This window comes from Mya arenaria, chromosome 10 (genome assembly GCF_026914265.1).
Source record: "Mya arenaria isolate MELC-2E11 chromosome 10, ASM2691426v1".
Classification (NCBI taxonomy): Eukaryota; Metazoa; Mollusca; class Bivalvia; order Myida; family Myidae; genus Mya; species Mya arenaria.
This window is the reverse complement of record NC_069131.1, coordinates 63,794,335-63,821,732: the sequence shown is the minus strand read 5'-3', so window position 1 is coordinate 63,821,732 and position 27,398 is coordinate 63,794,335. Positions and strand designations below refer to the sequence as shown.

Below are 27,398 nucleotides of genomic sequence, written 5' to 3'. Positions count from 1 at the left end.
TTTGACATTTGTAAGTACTCCAGGGGAGATTGTCAAACTGGCCTACATTTTGTCATGTTGCCGTGAAGGGACCTATTCAAATGTTCTCATAGTTTGGCAGACAATTTTTATTATATAAAGTTGTAGAAACGCAAGACACAGGTGTATAGGGTGAAACAGTAATTATTGCAGTATTATAAAGTTTGCTAAAACGTCAACGATTCTAACTGGACAAGCTGGTCATTATAGGGGAATAAGGGTTCTACCGAAAAAGGACACGGTTCAGCATCCTTCCAAAACTCGTTAGCAAAATTCTTAGTCATAATTGCAATCGTTTAGTGGATGTTAAACAAAATTACGGTTGTTCTCAACTGGTGTAGGTACTTAGTATTTAGACATTTTTGGATACTCTAAATGAACAATTATTCGTAAGAAATGTCCAAACTAATTGACTTAAATGCGTTACTCGCAGCGACGTGACGCGTATAAATTGCATAACAGAAGGTGACTTGATGACGTCAACCACAAAAGTGAACAAAATTACTTACATCATTTCCTGAAATATTTACATTAACACTTCATTCCTTAACGATGGTTGTTGTTTATCAAATTTAACATTATTTCTGTATAAAGTGCAATGGCATTTTCCATCGATATCGTGTGCGTTTATTCGACAATTCTGTCCTGTCATTGGGCGCAATAATACTAATGGGCGGGGCATATTTACTACGGAACTATTTTTTCTGTAATTTGCAGTAAAGCAGTTAAAAGAAAATAAGCAACGATAAATTGATTGATTTTTAATGTAGATGATTTCATGATGGATGGAACAGTTGAAGAAATATTAAAGTACAATGATGACTACTTATTTCGGAATTTGGAATAGACATTTAGTTAAAATAAATCATCTGACAAGACATGAAATCGAGGAAATGACACAAGAACATATTGTATTGCACCCAGCAACGTCCATAAGAAAGAGCTCAGTTCAATACTAATACTGTTCGCGTCCTCCGGCTTTCCTTCCGCGAAAGGTGCACGTTACCCCACCCACCGCCACTGTCGTTTACACAAAGACGTTTCATCCTCATTGAATGTTTACTTCCAAAGAAATGACAATGCACTTGCTGATTTGTCCAACACCGTATTCCAACATGATTCATACACCAACTGATTCTTCAAAATAACACTCGACAAGAAAATTGACTGGAATTTCTCTCCAATTTGAAAACTCGATCGTGACTTAACAAACGCTAGTATCGAGTATTATCTAGATATAATGAGAACTTTGTAGGTTGCGATATTTTTGTTGTTTTCTTGTATTTGTTAATTTTTCATAACCCAATTTGTATTTTTCTAGTTGCAATGCAGTTATAATACGTATTTATAAAACACTTGATCTTGTAAATATAGAAAATAAACATATAAATAAGGAACTATTTTATCTGTGCATTCTTTTTGTATAAAATTAGGTTACGACAGCTGTTCTAATTTACCCACCGTTAAGAACAACAAGAGAAAGAAAAAAGAGAAAATGCTCTTGAATAATCTATTTATTTTAGCAGAAATGTTAATTTAAATAAATGTAAATATCAGTATTAAAATTCGACATTCGGACTCCACCCATTTTGAACAGCCCCATTGCAAACCATACCCTAATAAAATGCAACATGTCGAATTTTAATCCTTAAATGGTGTCGTAAGAGAAGTTGTTTTCTGTGTTTACCAGTGGTGCAAGAGATAAGCGTCCAGAGGAGTAGGTACTAGAGATGTGCATCAAGCATCTGTTTGCATTCTTTTTTTTGTATTGCAAGACGTTCGTGCTACTTCAAGAGTTCTTACATTGATGTAACCAAATTGCATAAAAAATCAATGAAAATAAGCTAGAATGGGTACAAGAATGGTGCAATTTAACTAAATATACAATTTTAAGTCACGCATTTTTCTACATTCACTCTGTATCGTACAGGGATGGTGCTAAATAGTTGTGTCTAGCAAAGTTGATGCAAGATATCTGTGTCTAGTAGGGGTGGTACAAAGAGTATGCGTCTAGCAGATGTGTTGCGGTCAGTCGGTTGGTCGGTCGGACGGTCGGTAGGTCTGTCAGTGTAATTATGGAATGAGAACCTTACGAAAACTAACAGGCTGATGCTGTGTGGAGAAAGATCAATCGTTTAAAGTTAGTATAAACAGTCTCGGAGCGTTTGAGTTCATATTAAAGGGCATACATCTGATCATTTACTTTTAATTTTAAAGATGCGTTTATAAGTTACTTATATACTCTGAATCATTCATAAACTGATGTTGCACTTAATTAAGGAAATATACTTATGAAGATCTCTAAACAGTTAATAAAACTGTTAAACGAAGAGGGTTGAATAATGAACATAAAAATGTTTACTTTAACATTACCCTAATTCATTTGATACAAATCTTGTTTCGAAACATTCCACAATCATTAAGGAGATTATTTGTTTTTCACTCTGACAGAGGCTTAAGCTTTCAATGTTAAGCCTTATTAAAGTATTGATAAAGGAAGTAGGAAGTGCAATTGCATTTAGATGGGAATATATCCTTATGTGAAAAAGTATAATTATTTGCTTTGTGGTAGTAATGTGGTAATGTTAATATTCAATGTTCTATAAATGAAATGGTACAATATGTGTTCATTTAAAGCATTGGTATTGCTTTTATGTGTATTACGCACAAAAGGAGTGTTGCTCCAAATGCTTAAGTCTCAAGAAGAGGTTGACGAGTTTCAACCATTGACACTCATTTGCAATGTAGCATATAGGCTTCCAATTAATGTGATACGCTGGATCCGTAACGGCAAAACAGAATTTAATATGGTATCTCACTGCTCACCGGAGACGGATCATCCGAGTGTCTACAGCATAACTTGTGAATCGTATAATCAATATACGTTGACTATTAACAACGTTACAAGGATGAATCATGGTGATCTATGGCACTGTCGTGAAGATCATTTCATAAAACCCGAAAGCAACGATGTAGAAGTTCAAGTCAAAGGTTTGTTGGATGAAACTTATTTAACGAAAACAAACAAAATGTTGCTTTTAAGATCAGTTTTACAACCATAGATTTAAAACATTGCATGGCTGTTGAGCTCTATAAGTATTTAGTTTGGAAAGTTTGCCTGTAGGTTCTGAAATCAAAGGTGAATTATGTAACGAAAAAAATAGATTTTTTTTTAATTTCGTTTTTCTGTTTTAACATGGGAAGCATTTGTCTAAAATAAAATTGACCCCAAAAATATAAATAAACAGAAAGAGGAATAACTGCATATGTACGTTTATTTTTAGTTTAACATAACGCTATTCATGAAGTCGTCTATAAAACGAGTTAAAATGTATTTTGCAAATATTTTGAATCGTATAAAACTCATTGTAACTTCACGGGGTCCCAACTTTGTAACAATAACAAATGTCGAGTCTTTGTCTCGTTAGCCTGTAGAAAGTGACTCGGAACTGACCGAGTCCACAACAAACAACAATTATTAACTTCATCAAACTGTAAGAAAAATCGAAATTTGCATTACTTTACACATGAGTTTAATACCATGATTATGTTGTACATGATACCGTTATAGTTATTGTTTACTAAATACATCAAGTTTGACATACCAGGAATAAAAGTGTCGTATGCAAATGTAACTTGTTTTAAATTTCAATCAGTTCCGCTGCAGTTGACAAATAATTGAATTAATACAACGACAATAGTGTATATATAATAACACAATTATGCTCCATAAAGAATATCAGTATCTATTTATTGTAAAACTCGTGAAGAATAATGGTCAAAGTCATCAGTAAATTTTACCTCTAGTGGGAGACAAAAATATATGGAAATATTCAAGACAAGTATGAACCGGATTTTCTATCAAATAAGAATCGAGTAAAAAGACACTTTAGGGAGGTGATCTAATGTTTACTGTTTAAATGTGAACAGATAACTGTAAGTGTCTATTCTTATATACACTGGACATGCAAAGAAAGCAAGCCCCAATTTAATATGATTTGTTAGTTAATATATACATGTTATATTAAACCAATCATTCATTTTCTCTTTTCAGTTCCAATTTCTAACATAAGTCTCTTTACCGAAAAACAATGTGTTACTGTATTTGAAAAGGAAAGTGCGGTTGATAAATGTGTGAGTCACGGAGGTATCCCGGCTGGACAAATCATGTGGTTTTATGACAAAGGAACACCGGATAACGTCAGTGATGATGTCATTCTAACTGAAATATACAATGAAACAATCACACAATTGGATAACACAGTAACAACACAGAGTTACGTGGCCATCAAAGCAACCACAGCGCTTATTGGAACTTCATTATACTGCAAGGCCAGCAATGATAATGTCAACTGGCTTTTCAGTAATGGCACACTCATTGCTGTTTTATGTACGACTTTTAAGTATTTTCTTGCATTGCTTAATTATAAAATCGTGCACTTTAAATAGTTGGTGCCTACATACATTTGTAATCGATACATACTGTACCAAATGCATTCTGACGCTAAATAATACGTTGCATATACACGTTCACATTATTTTCTTATCTCATGATGCCACTATCATAATTGCTACCGAAATTGTTTATGTTTTGTTTTCAATTTTCAGTATTTCCATCTTCAGTCGAATTAACGCACCCACGTACAAAGTTTATAACAGTTTATGAAGAAAACGTTGTGTACTTTGAATGTGTTACGTCACCTGCATACCCTGCGTCATCTATCACATGGTATAAACTGACCAATGGAAGTGAGGTCATTACAAGCGCAGACGGTTCTTCAACTACAGAGATGAATGACCGGACAATCGTAACAAGAAGTTGGTTATCACTGACCTTTAGTATTTCAGACGATTGGACATTCGTGTACTGCACAGCCAATAACTCTGCGGGAACTTTGACTTCGAGCAATCGAGCTACTGTTCGTGTTCCTAAAGTAACAAGTTAGTGTAAATCATATATAAAGCTATAAATGTGTAACAGCTTCTCCTTATAAGAAACATCATTGTTTTAAACAGACGTACATAATAATAAGTAGTTTCTGTGTGAGTTAATATAATAACATTTGAATATTTAGCTTTTTTTTCAGAAAACTTTAAAATGGACAACAGTCATGACGAGTCTACGTTAGCAAAGGTTGCGATTGTGCTGTCATCTATTACTGGAACAGCATTTGTCTTTTTTATTGTCGGATTGTTTATATTCAAGAGGCTGCGTTCATCCAAAGGTAAGAAATAAGTCAATATTATTGTCAAAGGATATTGATGTTTGCCTAAAACTGGTATCCGTACTGCTAACTTTGATTTTTCAGAACTGTTTACTTAGGGACATGTAATTGTCATTATTGCATTGACATTGTAAACTATTTCTATGTTTGAGTGTTTCGAACCGCCGTTTCAATAGTTTGGTGATTTATAATATTTACAACATATTTGCATTGCATTATGATCAGTGCAAAACACTATAAAGTGTTAACTACTGACTGCTTTTCTTCGCCCGTTTAGTTGTGTACGTTAATTTTAAATCGCAATTCAAATATGTTTCTTTTGAAAAATCTTCATTTTAGATATGAATGTAATCCTTTGTTAATGCCAATATCGTTAATTTGTCGTTTAAACGCTTTTCTCGGTAACTCTTATAAACGTTTGATGGTACATAAATATAAACTTTCAGCCAATCCTCGAGAGAATACACCTGATTCAGGACACGTGAATCAAGCAGACGGTAACTTTTTTTGTTCGAATAAAACAGTTTTTAAGTCTTCAAATAAATGATTTTTTTCGATTTTTTCTATTTATGTGTTTTCTTGTGGTTTCTGAACATATAAATATATCGTACATGTACAGTAATTTACATGCCAAAAACAGTTGTTTTTATTGATTTCTGTTTTTGTTTTGTTTTATAAACCAAGGACAAGACATTACCAGTAGCACAGTTAATTGGAGGTTAGTAATTATCATTTTTTTTTGTTCATAGATCAAATGTTTTTTGTTTATTTCTATCGGTTTATTTCATGATATACTAACAGATTTCTCACGTGACATACACATAAACCGATAATAACACAACTGTTGATTTTAGGGCTAGCGCAGAAGACAGCAGCTACTCGACATTACATATGTCTGAGGACACAAAGCAAAGAGAGCCATACGAATGATGCAGATGGCGGGAGATTCTTTAGCAAGTCATCTGTAGGCATTTGTTTTAGTTGTTCAACTGTATTGCAAACAAGTGATTGCTCAACTTTACTATGTTTCATCAAGAAACTGTTTAAAAATCTCCGAATCTTGCTCACTTTCAGTTTTTTTGTGTTTTTTTAAACATATGTCTATATGGGTATCTAGAATATGCATGAGGAAATGGGAAATGCATTTGTTTCAATCAACACATGGAAAGTATAATGATAGCAATATCTCTAAAATTGGACTTCAATTACGAGTATTTCGACGTTGTTGCCATATTTTATTTACGTAATTCATCATGTATTAAAATAAGTGTATTATTAACAACGCAAATGATCTGTATAAGGCGGTTTATTTTTCTTGTTATTCGTATTGATTATGTTCAATACAACTTTAGGCAATATTTGTGTCTAAAGTGGGTAGTCTTTGAAAGTCCGGCATTGCCGTCATTGTTCTCGTGTATAAATTTGTAATTAAACAAACATTTTACATGCTAAAAAATACCGTTGATTTATTAATGTTAAATATGTCATGCTGCCGTCAACTTAAAGGTTTTCGTGTTTTTGTACTCAAGAACCATCAGAAAAGTTAACTTAAGGGAGCCAAGCATGATAACATGCCATCCTACAGAAGACGATAAAACACAAAACCACTAAGAGAAACGTCTCGAGCGAAAACTCATACGTCACGTTTAAAATCAAGGCCAGGTCACAAACATAAGTATAGATAATTACATTTATATATACCGCTAATATCATTTCCGCCCTGTGACTGCGGCCAGAGTCAATATAACTTGACACTTAAATACGAAATAACCTGACCTTAACGTTCAAAGTTACACAAAATAACTTGATTAAGTATATTTTACTTACTTCAATAACTAACTCATCTAATTTCTAATGTCCTCAAATGTATTGTTATACAAAATAAAAACGACAGTCGAAAATAGAATGCGATCCAAATTCGTTATGTCTCATGTGAGATTTCAGGTTAAAAACTAAGGTTTTCAAGTCCTGACTAGGCCCGAAAAGAACTGTTTGAATGTTCGATGGTTTTGAGTGCAAACCATTGTGGAAAAATCACGTGCTGCAAATCCCGGGTAGTACAAACTTAGCTCTGATTTCAGACATAGTGTTTCATTTCCTGGATGTTCGGTTTCTGGTTATTAGATTTAAAGATATGAACGTAGTATTGCCAGTATACACTGACATGCATTTGCTTTCTTGCTGCACCGGCGTATGCAGCATTATGTTTTTCTAAACTCGTTTATTGAGACTTGTACTTAATTATGTGGATGGCGTTTGCGATTCGTGCATAAAACGTTTGGTTAAACACTTCAGCGCGTATTTATATTTATAAGCATAAAGTAGAAAATATTCAAAGTGACAATGACGGTGAGGAGGTTGGATGACGTATGCGTATGAAGCAACGTCGTACGGTACCAGTTTTTGTGACATATGCGACTATAAATGCAATAAAGACTCAGTTATCACACGCACACACACACACACACACACACACACACACACACACACACATTCTCTTTTTTGTCACGGTTCAATATCGTTAGAACAGACATGTTATAACATATACAGGCAATTTGGTAAACAAACGACGGAAAAATACCAATTGATGCAATTTTACCACCGGGTACAGTGAAAAGATACGATCGGGCATGATAAAGAAAATCAATGTAATACAAAGTTTTACAGCTTAAAAGTATGCATGTATAATACATGTTGATTTGCTGACAGATTTGCAGTAAAAACAAGCCCCTTAAACTTACCTCGGTATATTTTAAGAATGGAAAATCGTCCATTTTTATTGGCTAACGGTACAAAAAGCACGTGCGGAAATTTATGAATGGTGTTGATGATCTTGGACTTGTTACAATTCAATCCTCTCCCACAAATTATGTAGTTAACTAGTTATGATGATGGTGTTTGTTGAGATAATTATCACTGCATGATTTGGAATATATGCCAGGAGGTAAGAAAAAAAGAATAATTGTTAAACTTCACATGATTTATCAAACATCTGGAAAATTTTGACGAATTAACAAGAGATTTTTATTACTAGTATTTAGGAGCTCGCTATACTTTATAATATTTGGATGCTGGAAAAATATCGTTATGAAGATTTTTTCGATCCTGGATTCTTTTGCACGATATGTTATGGTAGCTGTCGCCAATGTCTCTGACTTACAAAGCGGACACCGCCTGAGTGCGTATTCTATACCTTGCAAGACTTAAGTTTGAATTTGAAATTTAAAGTAACATGATCTTAGTTTGTATAAATTTAAATCAGATTTAGTTGAATGATAGTTAAATACTTCTCTAGTCTAATGGTTTGCTTAAAACTATTGAAAAATATTCCTTTATTAGATTATATCTCAATTGAAATAGATATGAAATAAATTAACCTTGTGCTTATTTGTACATTCCTTTCATAATTTACACTAATACTATCATTGTTCCAGCATCTATTGTTCCCGGCTATTTATATACATATGTTCAAATGTCTTCTGTTAAAGATGTATAATAATTAAACGGAATTATTTTCTCGTCAGACTTATTTCTTTTTTGTCTACCTTATAAGTGTAGGCCAGGTAAAGCGATAAATAACAATGATATGATGCGAAATAATAAACAATGAACTAGGCTAGGCTACATGAAAACGCAAATCGCAATCGCGAGAGTCGAGTGTTGTCGTTCAAAATTCGTTTTAAAAGGATCGATGTGATGCTTCACTGCAAGTCCGGATTCAAAAATTGTCAAAGGAATAACTTAAACAACGGCGTTAGGAGGGTTTGTAACAAGGGAGTTAAACACCAACTGAGCGCACAAAAAATCAGTTTTCGTTATGTAATGTAAAAGAAACGCATGAATAATGTGTATAGGGTGAAACATTATTTATTGCAGTATTATAAATAGCGCTGAAAATGACAACGATTTAAACGGGACATGCCTGTCTCCATAAGGGCAGAAGGGATCTATCAAAAAAGGGCACGGTCCAGCACCTTTCCATACCTCCTAAGCAAATTTCTAAATCATTATTGCAAACGTTCAGTGGGTTTTATAAGAAAACTAGTGTAGGTACTTAGTGCTAAGTCATTGTTGGATGCTTATAGAATAACCATCATTCTTAGGAAATGTCCGAACGTAATGACTTCAATGCTTTACTCACAGTGGCGTGACGCATATAACTTACATTACAAAAGGTGCCTCGATGACGTCAACCACTTGATAGGTCAACACGATCACTTACGTCATTTCCTGAAACGACCCACAAGCGACCTAACCGTGTTTATAACATAACCTACGGTGCAGGAGTGATATAAACACACGTCCGAACCTGATTAAAACTAAAGAACAAGTGAGAAAGGCGCAAAAATAAAGAAGGGCGGACAATTGAACATTCGGCAATGAGAAAGAGTTCCCTCCCTTAATAATCATTAAATCTCCTCAAAATTATTTTTATGTAACTAGTTTGTAAACTATGCAAATTAGGTAAACGAATCACAAAATATATAAAGAATTATATGCATACCCGTTTTCGAAAAACCTCGTCTTAATCGTTGTAAATATTTACTTGTTAATAATATTGATACAAAATAAATACTTTTTTGAGATCCTCTACTTACAAGACTTGATAAATACAGCTGTAATGTCTAATAAATACAACTGTGACATCTTATAAATACAACCATAATTCTATATGCACCTCTATTTATGTCGGTTAAAGGGACTGTACACCAGATTGGCACCAAAAAAGATTTTTCAAGACAATTATCTAATAGAATGTGTTACACTTTGATATCATAATTGTAAAATAAAAGTACCAAAATGTAAAAAAAAAAAATGTGTCGGAGACAGGGTTCGAACCAGTGTCGCCAAAATTGCAGTCCAGGGTCGTATCCACTGAGCGAGCTACGACGTCTTAGTCTAATTGGGTGACATAATTAAGCTATACACCTACCTCGGTAATATCACGTGAATAGCCAATCACGCATAAGGACTGAATTCTACCTGGTAGACATACCCAGTAACCTTTTTTAATGGAAAAATACGAAATAACTGCTATACTTAAATAAATTGTAAACTATGTGGAAATTCAGTTAGCAAGTTTCAATGCATTGTACACATCGATGCCAAGTTTATGTCAGTTTTCGACAATTTTCTTTTTTTTTCGCTATTTTATCATATGGAGTACAGCCCCTTTAATGCCACCTGACAAAAAACACTATATGTTATTCGAACACACGGTGTATCTAAAATACCTCTTATGCTACATACTGCACAGTTAATAACTCGACATTCGCTACTTATTGCATAGTAATAGCTCTGCTTACGCTACTTATTGCACGGTAAATAGCTCTGATGTGGTAATTCAGTTAGCAAGTTTTAATGCATTGTACACATCGATGCCAAGTTTATGTTTGTTTTCGACAATTTTCTTCTTTTTTTTTCGCTATTTTATCATACGGAGTACAGCCCCTGTAAGGCCATCTGACAAAAAACACTATATGCGATTCGAACAGACGGTATATCTAAAATACCTCTTATGCTACATACTGCACAGTTAATAACTCGACATTCGCTACTTATTGCATGGTAATAGCTCTGCTTACGATACTTATTGCACGGTAAATAGCTCTGCCTACGTTTCTTATTGCACGGTTAATATGTAAGAGCTCTGCTTACGCTACTTATTGCATGGTAAGAGCTCTATCTATGCTACTTATTACGCGGTTAAGAGTTCTGCCTGCACTGCTTATTGCACGGTAATAGTTCTGCCTACATTACTTATTGCACGGTATATAACTCTAAATACCTTCTTATTGCGCTGTAATAGTTCTGTCTACGCTACTTATTGCACGGTAATAGCTCTGCTAAGCGCTGTGCTTATGCTAAGTATTGCTCGGACAGAGATCTGCCTACGCTTCTGAAAGCTCTGTCTGCGATACTTATTGTAGGTAATAGCTAGGCTTGCGCTACTTATTGCACAGTAAGACTTCTGTCTACTCTACTTATTGCACGGTTAGAGCTCTGCCTGCGTTACTTTTTGCATGGTAAGAGCTCTGCTTATGCTACTTATTGCATGGACAGAGCTCAGTCTACGCTACTTATTGCACGATAAAAAGCTCTGTTTACGCTATTTTTTGTACGGTAACAGCTCTGCATACTGGTTTCCCTTTTGATATGAGAATTGGCATTTTCAAAGTGTGTGCTGTGCTGATATACTTAAATAAAGCAAGCATCAGATATGTCAATATTTGTCAAAAGTATAACATGTGTGGCTTTATTGTTTTAGTAATAATAATAATGATTAAAGGGACTTTATAAGCTTTTCGGTGGTTTATATATATTTATCAGTGAAATCAAGTTGATATTTCACTTCTTCAAATACTGAAAGTATCATTTTGATAGTTTTCACTAATCTGAAATTTAAGCTCGCCCTCGGATCCTAATAAAGCGTGAGTGCGCACAGGGCTGGGACACAATATCAACGACGTCATTTCCGACGTTCGCATACATTTTGGCGTTTTTTTTTTAATGAAATGCAGTTAACTGTCTTTTAATACTCATCTAGGCATACGATAAAAATAAAAAAAGTTGTTTTAGTATAAGATAGCAATATATTTCACCTCGTGAACACCAAATAAATACAGTATATGCACTCAATTTAAACAGAATTTGAAACTATTGTAAGTCAGAAATAAACCTTTGCAGGGCCAATAAGCTGCATTTGATGTACAATTTAAAAGAAACATAAAGTGGTGAGTTAAAAATGAAATGGATTGTATACATTCAATGAAAATTATGTAAGCAAATGAAAATAATACCCCGGCGGAAGGATTCAATCATGTGCGGATTTCGTGGCGCCCGCGACCCCTTATACTAAATACTGGACCCGCCCCTGCTAGATTTTCTCGGACTGCAGTCAGTGACCATATCCACTAAAACCCTATTTTTTATTATGCAGAGTATTTACAAGAAGCATTTAAGTGGCCCATTGCAAACAGTTTTTTAATCGTAAATATAAACAAAATAAACAGGCAAAAACATAGAGCTGCGCTTTATAGAATTTTAATCCATCCCTTTAAACGCATGAATTGCAAATAAAAATGATGTGTTATTGTAATATTGCTGACTTTAAAACTAGTTTACGAACGGTTCGTGTTTTGTTTTTTTAGTTTAGAAGAAGGGGCATTAATGGGAAACGAGAAAAAAGGATAAAAAATAAAGAACAAGTAAGAGCAAATGTCAGTAGTGAAAAAAGCTAACAATAAACAAAACATCGATAATTATAAAAACAGATCAATCTTACTTAAAAGCCTTCGGTGAAAAAACAATATATTCCTTTCAACGGAGCAAATGGCAAATTAAATCAATTTTATTCAACCATGCGAGGAAATTATTGCATTTATATGCCTTTGCTTTATATGGTTGAATAAACAAGAAAACGTAGGCTTGTCATGTTAATGTATGACCTTAATTTGTTTTTGGTATGTTTATATTTAATGCTGTAAAATGTGGTTTAAGTGAAAAGATTACTAGTGTTAGAAAGTGTTTCGTACTTTTATGTTAATGGCTACATTTTACCAAATTCCATAATTGCTATATAAACGGACAAGTCTTAATATTAAATGTTAATTTACGATAGTTGAATGGCAATCAAAAGTGTTAAACAACCTTGCGGCGAGTGACGGTCGATGCACAGTGGCACATTAAATGTGATGTATCATTAAGTTAAATAACATTCAAAAAGAAGGATCTATTTGGACTAGCTGTTGTGGTAAGATCTAATAAACACAATGTATCTAACATAAACAGGATTGAGCTAAGCGTATTTTTTGGACGTTAAAGAAAATCATCTTTTTTGAAAATCACGATTAATTACTTTTTCAAGACGAAGAAATTAAGATACTGAAGCTCGTTACGCTTCAAACGACACACTCTTATTTAAAATCAATACATACACTTGTAAACCTAACATAGACTTTGAGTGATAAACGTTTAACTGCTTACTAAATAATGCATTAACGAAAAATATTAATTACTGATAATAAGATTGCAACCGGGTGTTTAATAGCTAAAAACGCACAAATATTCAATGAGAGATGGGTCTTAAAATATTTACAGTGATCAACTATACACATGCTCTTTAGGTTACACACCACCATTGTCATTTCCTCTATAATTCAATGTGAAATGATTATTTTTAGACAACATTTAAAAGCATTTCGAGCGAATGCAGACTATGATAAACATATATATTCTTAAAGTACAAGCTTTAAATAACCTTTTAAGCCAATAAAAAAGGGGGGTCAAGTTATTCCTAAGAAAACTTTCTCCACTTGAAATACAAAATCTAAAAATTGCACAGACCGCCATGACAGTTCTTCCAAAATGACCTTTCAACTATAGGGCAGCAGTTTATGCTTAAATATTTATTCTAAATGATAAATCAAGCAATAATAGATACTCAAGGTATAAATGTTTCAGGAATAATGAGATTTTTTATTTAAAGTGTATTGAGCATGTGAAAACATGTCATCAGTCATAAAACATTACTTTTTTATTGAGACTTTTCCACAAAACGGAAGTATGGTGACTTCATACCTTTAAGCGGCATAGACTGCCCTTTGTTTCATTTCAAATGGTGTAGAAAAAGAAAAGTTATCTTTGTTTAAAGTCTTCATTTTAAACAAAATGTTGCCTTCCTGAGTACCGTATATGATGTAATTTATCACGTGGTTTACACACACTGTGTTCGTTTATATACTCCGTTTTAAATATAACAAAATCCTAAATTACATTGAATGCCAAAACTAAACTTAAAACGTAATAAATAAAGAAATGATCACATTCTTGACAAATACACCCCTCTTTAGCGGCCCATCTACTATGGATAAAATTTACTACAATATTTCATTAAAGGACATTTACCATGTACAATCATATTGAACGTTCGCATATTAAAATCGTAATAAATATATTGAAGAAATCTGTGATTCTAAATATTGATTGACAATTTTTCACTATTATTACTATCTTATTATTATAGAATGGTCATCGGTGAACAGAACACTCAATTTTTTTAGTACAACGATAGCGCAGTATTTGCAAAAATGAAATACCATCAATGTTTATTAAGTCAATATTATTGTCAATGTTATTAAATTGGATTGGCCGCTTTATACTTTGCATGGATGCATTGCCATTTTTGTAGTTGCTAAACAGTCTTAATCAAGCCGAGACTCCTATTGTGTATACTTGGATGATGTGGCTACTTTTCCACAATGTTTAGACCACCTCATATTGTAGAAGCATGGAGCTGATCACTGCTGTCCTGTCGGGCTTGGTCATTGCGGCGTTTATTCTTATCTACAAGAAACGGAAACAAACGCCTGAAAGGTACGACTTCTGTTGGAGAAACATCAAGATATAAAGTATTAAAGTTTTACTGGTATATGTATGCTATGACCAATATAAACATGTGTAAATGCGACATGCAACACAAGCTCAAATACAGATGTAAAAACAAGGAAAATTGTAAAAAGAAGTGATTAAAACATCTTAAACAAAGTTTATAAAATCCAACATATTGGCAATATGGCAAATGCGCGATTGGCCATAATAAAATCAACAAGGTCAGGGCCACATTTAAAAAAATACACTAACCAATAGAGACAAAGAAATAACAACTTACAACTAAGTGATACATTTTCATCGTAGTACAAAAAACATTGGATCAATGATTGCATCTCTTCTAATCGAAATTTTGCACCGGTAAATATCAGACACCGAAAAAAACAATCAGGGTAAATGACTTTAATTTTGTTCTTAACAGTAAGCCCGTATGTGTGTAAGTTTCTTTCATTCATTTTTTTCGATGAAAAATGGAGTTTTATCAGTAAAATAACAACAGTGAAGCCGAAGGAGTGAAAGTATCAACTTTCAGAACTACGTTTAAAATCCATTGTAGTTACATCCCCTTGATCAAAACAGAACATTTTACTTTTGAAACAGAAAATGTTTGCTATTATAAAATATTTGACATTTAAAGAAATGTTACATAAGTGTAAATAAAGATTAATTTGGAAATAAAAAAAACTTACCGTTTATTAGAAAAATGGTTATCCCGTTTTTTTAAACGTTTTCTTGATCTTGAAGCTTAATGTTCGAGTTTTAAACCAAGCAATTTACAGACGAAAACAACTACGTAATACGTAATACGAACTTTCCGGAAAATTCACACAACAATATACAGATTTACTGATTCTATTTACCCCACCCACGCTTCATAATTTGTCAACAAACTAGTGTGGTCCTCATTACCTGGAAATCGACCCGTCCTCAAGCAAAACAGACTGGTCTCTGACAGAAAGATGACTGAATATCCATGTATCATGAAACACACTCTTAAACTATGAAAAATGGTTTATATCCAATGATTATCCGCAATTGTTTTGCCAACACATTCGACCTTTCAATTTTTTATTAAAAAATGGCGGCATAGTAATTTGGTTATATATTCATACCACGCTTAAAATAAAGTGTTTTCGTTATTTTTCGGAACATGGATGCCCTTATAAAACTTCATTGATTACTGTTCAAATCTTTCACTAAAAAACGAGCGAATAATAGACTATAAAAATGAATATCAGAGAACTCTTTCTCAACAATCCGGAAATAGAACATTGACAGGTATAATTATGCATGAGGGGCGCTCCGCGGGTAGCGGCGTGAATAATACCCTTTTCAAAAAGGGAGTTATTATGAAAATAAACTAAAATTCTTTAAAACTCGGAAAATAAGCACAAAGGAAACAGAAAATCGCCACTCGTGAAAATATGTTTTTCTATGACACTCCTGAAATAAAATACGATCTTACACTGAAATAAACAAATACCCTTTATTTATTCTCGGGTAAAGTCCGATTCGGCGAGTGCTCAGATTAGATGTGTTGTCATATTAGGTTCGTTGGAGCATAATACACAGGCAGATTGCAACCCTGGTTAGAACTACCCTGGTTCTTTAACTTGCACCAGTGTATAGCACCGTCACACGTGACCCCAATTTAACGTCCTCCAGAAAGACAATTTGTATTTTTTATTGGTGCGGTGGTGAATCGAACCTGCGACCCCTGGAATGAAATTCAAGTGTTAACACTAAACCACGGATCCGCCGCAACTAAAACTTATATGTATTTTCATTTACATAATAGTTTACAACCCTAAAACAAGTCATTCAGAGCTAAGTATTTCATGCACTGAATTTCAATAGATGCTCTTTTTTATTTATTTGATTTTATATTTAGCCGAGACGTCAAATTTAATGATCACCTTACATGATATTGAACGATCACATTCGGAACACCTCGGCCAGTTTCCAGCTACACGATTTATGACCTACACATTACTGTATTTAGTATTTTAAAGGGATAACATATTAGTTGATGCCAAAAAATAATATTATTTTAATGCATTATCATGTTTAACACATTCGACTTTATTGATCGAAGCAAAAAGCATATAATTTGTGAACAGATAAAACATTATCAGCGAAATTTGGGGAATGTGTGGCTATTAATTAAAAAAAAAACATGCATAACGAATTAAAGTGTGCCCCTTGCAAGCATAAACAACAGAGCATTCATTACATAAAGAACAATACTATACAAATTAATGAGTATGTTTGCGAAAAACTTCATTTAGCGTCATTAAAGATAAAACCATAAGACAAGAATACATTTTTCTATTTTAACAATAGGCCGATTGTTCAGAAAGTTAACAACGTTGTTATCAGCATGGTTGTTAACGTAAAAAGTTAAACTACTTCTGTGATATGGTCGAATATTTAAATAAAACACACTATTCTGAAACAGGTGTCTCAATCATTGTTTGTAAGATACATTAAACAATCGGCCCAATGCCGTCATAACGCATGCTTACATTTGATATAATCCCAGATGCCAGTACACACTCGTACATTTACTATTTATTAAATAGCTAATCTAGTATCATTATGCTCGTTTCCGGGCTCATTAAACGTGGTATTTGTTACAAGTGGCTGAAATGGGCCACAACAAGCGAAAACGAGTTCAACTTGACTGGTTTTATTATTCGAACAGCACTTTACTACAGCCCAAAAAGAAACTCTGAGAGGTAGTAGTTTGTGTAATCAATAAGCAATCGTATTTTTCTCGAATGCTCCAATCCATAAAAAACATTGTTTGTCAGCAGGCAGATTCTGTTCTCTTGTCAGTTATATTGTATAACCAGTCTTTATGTACATTATGTATGGTGAAGACGATCAAGTAGGCGATGTTCTAAGATATTTATAAAAACAAATAATAATAAAGTAAAAAATAAGATGTAACACTTGCTTTCTATACTCGATGTCGATGGGTCATATTTATTTTTCATTTTTTTTAAAGTAAACTTTTTCATAAGGTTTGTTTTACCTAGGCGCGGCTTGATTTCAGGTTTATGTCTGGTATTTTCCGATAGTTCATACCACTTACGCCTGGAAAATTCGGATTATCGTATGTTTATCTTCTGGACAATAATTCATGATTGTTGTAGTTCGGCGAATGGAATGTAAATTGGGAAGTATAGTAGTTTAAGATTGGATTACTTTTATCTTGCAAAAGTGAAAATGCCGATTTTCAGACAAAGGTATGACAATTATAAAATTGTATTCAAATCTAAAACAAAATTAATAACCAGTCGTTTCAAGTTGATACAGTTCTACTCTGTAGTTAAACAGCAATATCATGTAAGTGCGATATTTATAAATATTGTTTCTTATTCTTAAAGCAAATATCAGTTATAATATATCATGTCACACACCATATCATCTAAGCCCTATGATTCAAAGTCGAACATGACTTTAATGTATTGAATAAATATTATTCCTCGAGCAGAAATATGCACAATCCAAACAACTAAATACCTTGGTAACCTTCCCTACAATAATATTCAGTATTTTAGAGTTGTTTTTGTTGTTGTTGTTGTTGTTTTAACATTTTGTTAGCTTTTATCGTATATTTTAAGCCAATAGTTATGTTCCCAAGCGTTACATAATAATACCTTTATATTATATGAACAATGATAATATTGTTAAATGATAACTTGAGTTCTGTTATGTTAAGATTTAAAAAATGCCTCCCTACAATTGCCAATCACCCTCAGCTTATATGTTGTAAACGCCAAGAGGTAAGTTATCGACTGTAAAAACATGTTTCTCAAAGAATAATTCCCAGATGTTTTATCAATAAACTCAACGATATTGGTGAATCATGAAAACAGTTTACAGCTGGTTTAAAGTTAATTCCTAGCGTTTCTAATCTTTTGCATCAATTACTTAGCTAAACCATGTAAAATAAATAATTCAAGCATTTTTATATGGCTTTATTCCCGTTCTTTGTTCATTTGGGTTCGCTAAAACAATTTTGTTGATTTTATTGCACATTTTTGCTAGTATATTATAATAATAATAGTCTTTGTAATTTGAGAACTTTTAATCTATTATTTATAACCTGGCTATTTAATTAAATATTTCATATAATGTGCTTAACTATGTCCTTACCAACAGCATTTAAGTTCAAGATGCGACTTAACGGAGAAAGCAAAGTATAATCATTAAGCATAATGTAAGGTTGCAGTCCACAATTTTTCAGACAGTGTGGGCGAGACTATCCGGCCGACACGGTTATACTCCACCAATTTCCTCGAGGACCGTTCGCCCCGAGTATGTCCCCTTTCTGTATTAAAATAGAGACGTTTCTGAGGATGGCAAAAATACCGTACCAGGTAAGCCATAAGGGGTCCTTAAGTACAATAAAGCATGTTATAACATCGGGTCATTGTCAATTATGTCAAAAATTGATAGCATTCTAGTAGTGTTAAAATAATTAAATGATATATGACCGATAAAACATTACTGAAAAGGTAATGCAGTATATTATTCTTAACTTTAACTGAAATTGGACGTGAAATGAATGATTTTGAAATATTCTGAGGCCAAAACTTTTGTCTGTAATATCGTATTCTCTATTATTGAAACGCTTCACTTGAAAGTTAAGTTTAATCATATTTTATTGTTGACTTGTGTTCTTGTATCCGCAATAAAATGAAAAGTACAGAGACAAACCCATTAGTCGAAAATGTCTAACATAACCCTTGATAAGGGGTACAAGGCAAGGGCCCAAACGGCGATCAACTATAGACACAAACATATTAACATCACATACACAAATGCAAACACAACAGACAAACTATACTCGCATAAAAATGCTTGAACGTTAAGTGATGGGATTATCTCCTTCGAACGGTCGATGAAACAAGAGTTCACTGGACCCGAGTCTACTGGGGGCTTAAACTAGTTCGAATGACCATAACCTCACATTTGTCCCCTCATTTATCGATAACTACCAAACTCTATATAAGCCTCACCAAAGCACGCATAAATTTGAAAGCAATGAAGAATAACGCAGGTCATAACGTATAAATTGATATGTAAAATTCAAGTATTCAACGACCGGATAACAATTTCTCCCACCTCAGATAAGTAGATCAAATATTTTAACCATGCTAGAAATTCTTATCTTGCCCACGGGCGAAGATAAAATGCCCGTATGGAACTCCTTTATAATGGTCACCACATTGTAATTATCTCCCTTGTTGAAGACTGTCGTCTGTAGCATCATGGAAACCGTGTCTTGTGGTAATATTTAGAACGCTAATTAATTATTTCTCGCTTCAAATGTCACCATAAACAGATTTCACGCACCTATCAAGAAATAATGCTTCACTCTCCTTAGAAATATTTAAAGACCGATTTGACTTTTAACATAATCTGAATCACTGCGCGCATATCAATGACAACAACGAATTATCGCATATCCATACGCAATTGTTTTCACCAAGCACAAAAGAGTTCCAGCAAAAAATACATGTTTACTTAATTTTGTTTAACTGAGGTGGGAGAAAAAGCATCTACCATAACCGGTCGTGTAAGATAGGTTCATCCCGACCCTCGCGCAGGGTGTTTTGCGGAAACTTGGTAACCTCGTTTCCGCAAAACACCTTACGCTCGGGTCGGAATGAACCTATCTTACACTCTCGGCCATGGAAGATACTTATAATGACATGTAAACGAAATAACGAAGCCGGAGCAACAGTGCTAGTTCTTAGGAGGTACGATAAAGTAATTTAAAGACAACTAACAGACATAGCTCGTCTTAACAAGGCTCATAAACTAGGAGGAAACCACAATGCAAAAAAAATAAAACAACAAATATATAAATGCTGTGTAATATTCTTTAAGACGTATCAACAAATTACGAACAATCTTTTATATATGACGCAAAAGCGAGAGCCAACAACGATTTTTAAAGATAACTTTCACCTTCCAAGAAAAACCATTTGTGGACTGCAATGCTCAACTCATACAAAACAACCGTACACTTACAAACAAATCACGAAAATAACAAATGGGATGTGCTACAAGTTACAACAACATAAGTATCAGTTATTCCCATTGGCTACAAGTGACAACAGCATAAGTATCAGTCATTCCAATTGGCTACATGTTACAACAGCATAAGTATCAGTCATTCCCATTGGCTACAAAATACAACAGCATAAGTATCAGTCATTCCCATTGAACGACCAATGCCATATAAGATTAAACATAATCATGTAGATAATATAGATTTGAACCATGTATCAAACATATTGACTTAATTAGAGAAAAACAATAATTTGTAACCTCCAAAAATATATTTTTAATCATTCTACTAGCTTTCCATACCTTGAAGTTAATAATTATAATAAGCGCTTGGTTACGTTTATATGCCGTTGGCCTCCAGCAAAAAGCATGCTATTTCTACATCTGCTTTATTTACGTTCTGAATTAGAGTTTGTTTGTACTTAGGGTGTAGCATGAAATTTGCGAGTCATTCGGACAAATATTAGGCACCCAGTACATTTAGAAAATAGTGTTCTTGTCCATTATCACAATCAAAGCTATCACGAAGGAAATGTATATGAAGATGTTCATTTCGATTACTGCAAGCGTTTCTGATAATTGCATGATGGATACAGGACATTCTGCTTCCGGCAGAATAATACTCTGGAGCAATTAAGCCTTTATAATTATGTTTCAGACGTGCCATGCAATCATTTAGCGTGTGACTGTTACGAACATGAAGATCAAGTAGGTTCTACAAATTTATCGAAGACGGAATTGTATAAATCGAATACATACTCAAGCGTCTAGACAAGTTAACATTCATAGTTATGCCAATTTTTGAAGCGGATAGTTGTTCGTTTATTCCATTTTTTTAAGGTATCGGTTTATGAAGATAATAAGACAAACCATCATTGTTTAGGCGATAAACTGTATTTACTTTTGCATTTCTTAGCGATCGGTAAGTGGTACCCAACAAATTTCAATCAAAAGTCTATGAATTAAAACTGAAATGGTCAACTCGGTTAAAACTCTAGCTGCTTCATAAATAAAAGTTTGTATTTTAACATCTTCATTGAGCCAATGACTTAAGAGGCTGATTTAATAATTTGGTAAATCATGTCATTTTACATTCGCAGTAAATCAAAGTCCTAAAAGTGAGTAAAGTTAAACAAAGGTCAACATAATGTTAAGCTCAATAGTGTAAAGAAAACTTTTATTTTCAGAGTATCAAAATGTACAACTCATTGTTAAGCCAAATTTGAACTAGTTAAAGCTCATTAGGGTACATTCAATGACACTGTTATCTGCCGATAAAACTGCTATTGAGATGTCATCTGCAAAAAGTCGCATTGTACTTACAAGAGAATCGGCCTTATCATTTACATAAATAAGAAATAAAAGTAATGGACCAAGTAATGGTACCCTTGAGGAACACCTGCATTGAGATTGCGGACTTAAGATAATGACTGTCTAACAATGACTGTTTGTGACCTTTTCGACAAATATTGAGAAATCAGTCTTATGCTTCAATATTATACTGTTGTATTTTAAAAATAAAATCTATATGTCACACTCTGTCAAAAGCTGTTGGAATATCACAGACAAACTATCCATGTTGATTTCTTCTCATCAATTGCCTTATTCATTTGATTGTTCATGTATATACCAATAAACTGATAAAGTGTGACGTGACCAGGAAAAAACCAAGATTGTAACTTGTATTATAAGTTTATGAACACAACAGTTGAGACATAATATGTGTTTACATATTTAAAGACTTTAAGTTTGATTACGTTCTTACACAGCTTATTGGTGAAACTGGTTTTACATACCCAAGACTTACAAGTTGTATATTTCAATATAGAAATCCAACTAATACGGTCCAAAATTAATGATAAAGCATACTGTCAGTTATTCTCCCAGTAATGAAGTACTTACTAAACCAAAAGCAGGTTACCGGAGCCCATATGTTCCATTATCCTAGGATATATTTCATACTTTTCATATTTTCAAATATGTATACCCCTCTCCAAGGAACTAAACTGCTTCTTGGTTATAATTATAAAACGACTTCGACACGGATGCATAATGTCTATCAAAGGCGAAAATGTGTTTAATATTTTCCCATGATAAATTTACACGGAATACATATCGCAAAATAGGTAGTCATAATTCCACTCCAGTGCAATACGGCCGCATTCTACTCTGCTGGCGTCACACCATGAACGTATTACTGGCGCGTTGTTAAAATGACGTCATAAAACAAAATAGTGCGTCATTAAGTTGAGATTATTATAAAAGCATGTGTCCATAATGATTTAACCAGTCATGCATATAATAAAAGCATTATTAGTTCTTCGTTTTGATCCTGAGTGTCGTACTCGATTCTCTTTAAATCCAAATCTGTAAAATTCCACACGAGACGAATACATCCCGGGTCGGTGTTTCAGGCATCATATAAGGACTATTTAAATACATTGAACACATGTCGATATACACTCGATGATTCATAATGATTAATACTTACTATTTTCAGAGCGTTCACAGTTACACAATGGGGCCAAAAGGGAAGTCGCCGTGGGTCGAGTACAACGGTGAGACCCTTGGAGACAGCGAGTTGATTATGTCCTACCTGGTTGAGAAATGTGGGGTGAGCCTCAGTATGGGCCTAACAGAGGAAAAGAAGGCCATAGGCCGGGCCTTCCAGACCCTCGTAGACGAACACATGTATTGGTAAGCACTAAACAATAATTGTAACGCAACGTGTTTCTGTTGACTATAATAAGTTCGAAAACATGGGTAAAATCACCTATGCCGTGCTACAGATAATAAAATCAATACCATAAAGGTACCAAATTTTACAATCATACCATGAACACGGCCAAGCCAAATAGTGAAATTATCTTATATTCACTTTGTTTCAATGCTCAAGGCAAGCGGTCAAACGACACTGAAGGAAAGGCACATACGTACAAATAACACAAACAGACAGCAAAAACATTAGAATAGTGTTATCACTAAAAAAATTTGAATTACCACCTTAACGGTTAAGTAAAACTGGCATTTACTGGAACTCGAGATTACTGTGGGTTTAAACTAGTTGATATGCACATTACCTCACAGTGTCACCCTTCATCTTCTTAAATGCGGAACAGCGTTGAAATATAACACGTTTTATATTTTTTTTCAAAAACACTATTAATTTTGTTAATATTAAAAAGTTTGAAAAGTCGGTACATTCTAATATTGTTCCCGGGTAATCAGTTCAAGGCGTTTAATTGAGATCTTTCTTTAGATTTCATTGTTTAAACTGTTTCAGGCTTGTTTTGTTAGAAAGATGGGTGTTCCACAAATCAGAGATGTCTGGCACTCTCACCAAACTTCCCGCCATTTTAATATGGCATATCAGCCGGAAAACTAAGAATATGGCGTATGCACAGGGCCTTGGCAGACATACGCAATCCGAAATTGAAACATTGCTTGAGAAAGATTTGAAAGCATTATCGGATTATTTAGGTATGTATTTTAATGTTGATAAATAAGCTCCAGGGTTAGTAAAGCGTATTAAACAGGGATGCATCAAAACACAGAGTGTACAAACATACGGTCCTTCAGGAGGGCGAATTGTATATTACCAAACTTAGGTTGTCAACATGTTATATTTGGCTAGTTTGTATATTAAATTTTATTTTTGATATCAGATTAATTATGACTAATTAAAAATAAAATTCGCAAACCCTAACCTAAGATTTCAAACTTTAGGTCCAGTCATTTCAATGCGGTTATTACAAAATTAACAAATGACGACATTTCTGGTAATATGTGTATTTTGATCTCTTAGATGGTGTTTGTTTAGCCATGTTCGTTGTGCTTTTAACAGGTTAAATTGCATCTACGGAGTTTTCTCTCTTCTAGCAATTCAATTCTTATACGAGCAAGAACCAGTTTTCAGTGTTTTAGCCTGTTATGTTTTTTATTTATTATGGGTCGCCGTTTCATTGCATTACAAAACGAGATGATTAAATATCAAAAAAGTATCAGAATCATTTAAACATATCCGAAATGGCCAACATGACTCTTGAATAAATCCTTACAATTTTGCATCCATCTGAGTATAAAACAAGTTGTTCTTGTGCAATTCTACATTGGTACCGTATTTAAGGTGACAAGAAATATTTTGTCGGCGAAGAACCTAAAGGGGTCGATTGCGCGGTGTTTGGGCAGCTGTGTCAAGTCCGTTACCATGTGCCAAACACTGTTAAAGGAAGAACATATTTACAAGGTATATTTTAGTTTAAATAAATGTCTAAATCTAAAGAATGGTTTGGTTAAAAATGTTTTCAAATGTATTATGTCGTAGAAAAGGGGGGACTTGATTGCTCTATAAGTCCATAAGAATTTGTCACATAATGCCAAAGCTAGGACATGTTTACTAGGAAAATTTTCATTTTAGTAAATGTCAAAGTCCAAAGGGTAAGGGTAAGGGTAACAAATGTTTCGAATTGTATCATGTGTAGAGAAATGGGGGATTTATTGCTCTATAGCAGGTCCGTTAGCATTAGGACATATTACCAAGGTGACACAGTATTCATTGAACTCATTTGGACAGAAATACTAAAAAATAAGTGTTGATTTATATAAATTGTTGCGTGTTGTTATTTGTAAGTGAGTGATTTACACTGGTACATACACCTAAATATTTGCTAATTACGGTATCCGATACACAAAAATGTCCACTGTGGATGCCTTGTGAATCCATATTATTTTGGAATCATAAAGAAGGGTTTTGTTTGCAGAAACAGTCAATGAAATTGTTCTTATCGGACATACCAATAAAAAAAATATTTTGACTTTTTAAGATTTCAATATAGGTCATTTTACGTCCAATTTCAGTTGAAATAAGGGGTAGTTTTACGAACTTTAACTATATGCTTTTTCGTTCAATTAGTTGACATGTTTAAATCAGCAATTAAATTCCATTTAAATGATGACAAAATGTCATGATTCACCAGGCTTCAAAACTTATTATCGTATATCAGAGAGCTAGCTTATTCGTGGTCGGATTCCAAGAATTGTTGTAAATTAACAAATCGGCATCAATTCAGAAATAGTTTGAATGCCATTTCATGAACAACTCAATAAAATACCCGCGAACTGATATATTTTAGTTGATCATTATTTTACATATTGTCATTTACGGTAGTTTACTTTATGGAAACAAACAACAACAAAAAGGTTCGTACCTGCCCACAACCAAAAATGTGGGACAAAAACTTCAAAAAATCACCTTATTTACTGTGGTCTTGTATTTATTTTTACAGAATCCCTTCCCAATCTCATTTCTTTTATGGACAGAATGACTGAGAAGCTGTGGCCGGATTGGGAGGAATGTATGACGAATGGATTCACAAAAGAGGCAACAAAATAGAAAGATACTTATATCTGAAAGGGACCACTTTTGGGACATACCTACAACATTTTTTTGTGCGCGCTTGCCTTTAAAAAGCTGGAATCAATCATTCCTAGTGTCAGTCAAACAACGACAGGGATTGATTTCAATATTGCTTTATTCAGCACCCAGAACTTACTGGCTATTGGTATATCGAACCCCATTCGCATATTTCGACTGTTGAGGCAAACTGGTACAATGTTTATACGCTAATTTTTATCGGGATTTGTGGGTAGAAAAATAATGCAAATAGTTTTATGGTATAATTTTACGCTCGATTCCATTTTTTCCGATTTCCAAGATCAAAATGCGAGGTATAAATGAACATTTAATACTTTAATAGGCACCAACGTGTTTGTTTACAGTATAATTAATCTGCTTTATCCATTTTGTAATATTTTACAGATTGAAAAACACAATACTACAGTTCAACTTTAAAGTGACGCAAATATATGTATAAAATGCAGGTCTACTTTGTGATCAACACATAGTGTTGCAGTATAAACTGTACATATGTTAATTATATGTAATTAACGTGCTTTGTGGTGCAACAACTTCACACCGTAGATAATGAAGTTCAGTTGTTACTCGTAGTTCACATTAGTGAGCTACAAGTATTAAGTGAGTTGTTTTGTATTGGTGTGTCAAGCAAGGAAGAGAACCCAGATTTTTGCAATCTGTTTTACTATAACAGTTGTTATTCCTTACAGAATGTTCCATTTCATGATCTGTAGGCTACTCTTACAATTGTGCCTCTTATCAAAATGTTGTTAATTGTTCTTTTTGAGATCGTTATGGTACTGTAATAGTCAATTTCATCGTGGCATTGTGAAAGATATTTAATGTGTTTGGTATTTTATTAAACAGAATGCCTTTAAAGATTTATATCTAAATAATGAATATAGTTATCCAGGTTAAGATAAATAGTTTTGATAGTTAAGTTTTGTAAGTAGAATGTATCTCAACAAAATAATTTTATCAAATATTAAAGATATATTAAGGTTTTAATTATTTTCTTTCTGTTGTACCATAATTGCTTCGAATATTAATAAATTTATTTAAACACTTGTTTTCAGTATATACTCATTTTGTAGCAAGAGTCAATCTGGATGGTTATCGAACCAAGCGTCCGTATCATGACCATTAGCATTGTAAATAAGTCGAGTAGGGAATCGTTAAGATATTCCAAACTATTAATTGTTCATGAAATTCGTGTTCATGGAGTGTTAGGCCATACAAATGGGCTGTTTGACTAAATGCTGGTT

At 33.6% G+C, this 27,398-nt stretch overlaps 1 protein-coding gene across 2 annotated transcripts; it reads left to right on the top strand.

Annotated features, from left to right (window-relative positions):
- Window positions 1-12,697: 12,697 nt before the first annotated feature.
- LOC128206136 (failed axon connections homolog) lies at window positions 12,698-27,192 on the top strand. 2 transcript variants are annotated; one of them, XM_052908409.1, is made up of 7 exons: window positions 12,698-12,996; window positions 14,529-14,618; window positions 18,889-19,021; window positions 23,221-23,417; window positions 24,004-24,200; window positions 24,847-24,966; window positions 26,006-27,192. In XM_052908409.1, exons 2-7 carry the CDS (start codon window positions 14,533-14,535, stop codon window positions 26,110-26,112), a joined length of 840 nt encoding a protein of 279 aa, XP_052764369.1. In that variant the 5' UTR covers window positions 12,698-12,996; window positions 14,529-14,532; the 3' UTR covers window positions 26,113-27,192. The 2 variants fall into 2 exon arrangements, with proteins under 2 accessions (XP_052764369.1, XP_052764370.1); XM_052908410.1 differs by lacking the exons at window positions 12,698-12,996; window positions 14,529-14,618 and adding an exon at window positions 17,732-17,884.
- The last annotated feature ends 206 nt before the right edge of the window (window positions 27,193-27,398 follow it).

What these genes read in the sequence shown, in the direction of transcription:
- LOC128206136 (XM_052908409.1), top strand. Translation starts at nt 14,533, where the DNA reads ATGGAGCTGATCACTGCTGTCCTGTCGGGCTTGGTCATTGCGGCGTTT. An exon ending in CGGAAACAAACGCCTGAAAG is followed by an intron (nt 14,619 to 18,888) that starts GTACGACTTCTG and finishes ACAATTTTTCAG; the next exon opens with ACAGTGTGGGCGAGACTATC. An exon ending in GTAGACGAACACATGTATTG is followed by an intron (nt 23,418 to 24,003) that starts GTAAGCACTAAA and finishes AAACTGTTTCAG; the next exon opens with GCTTGTTTTGTTAGAAAGAT.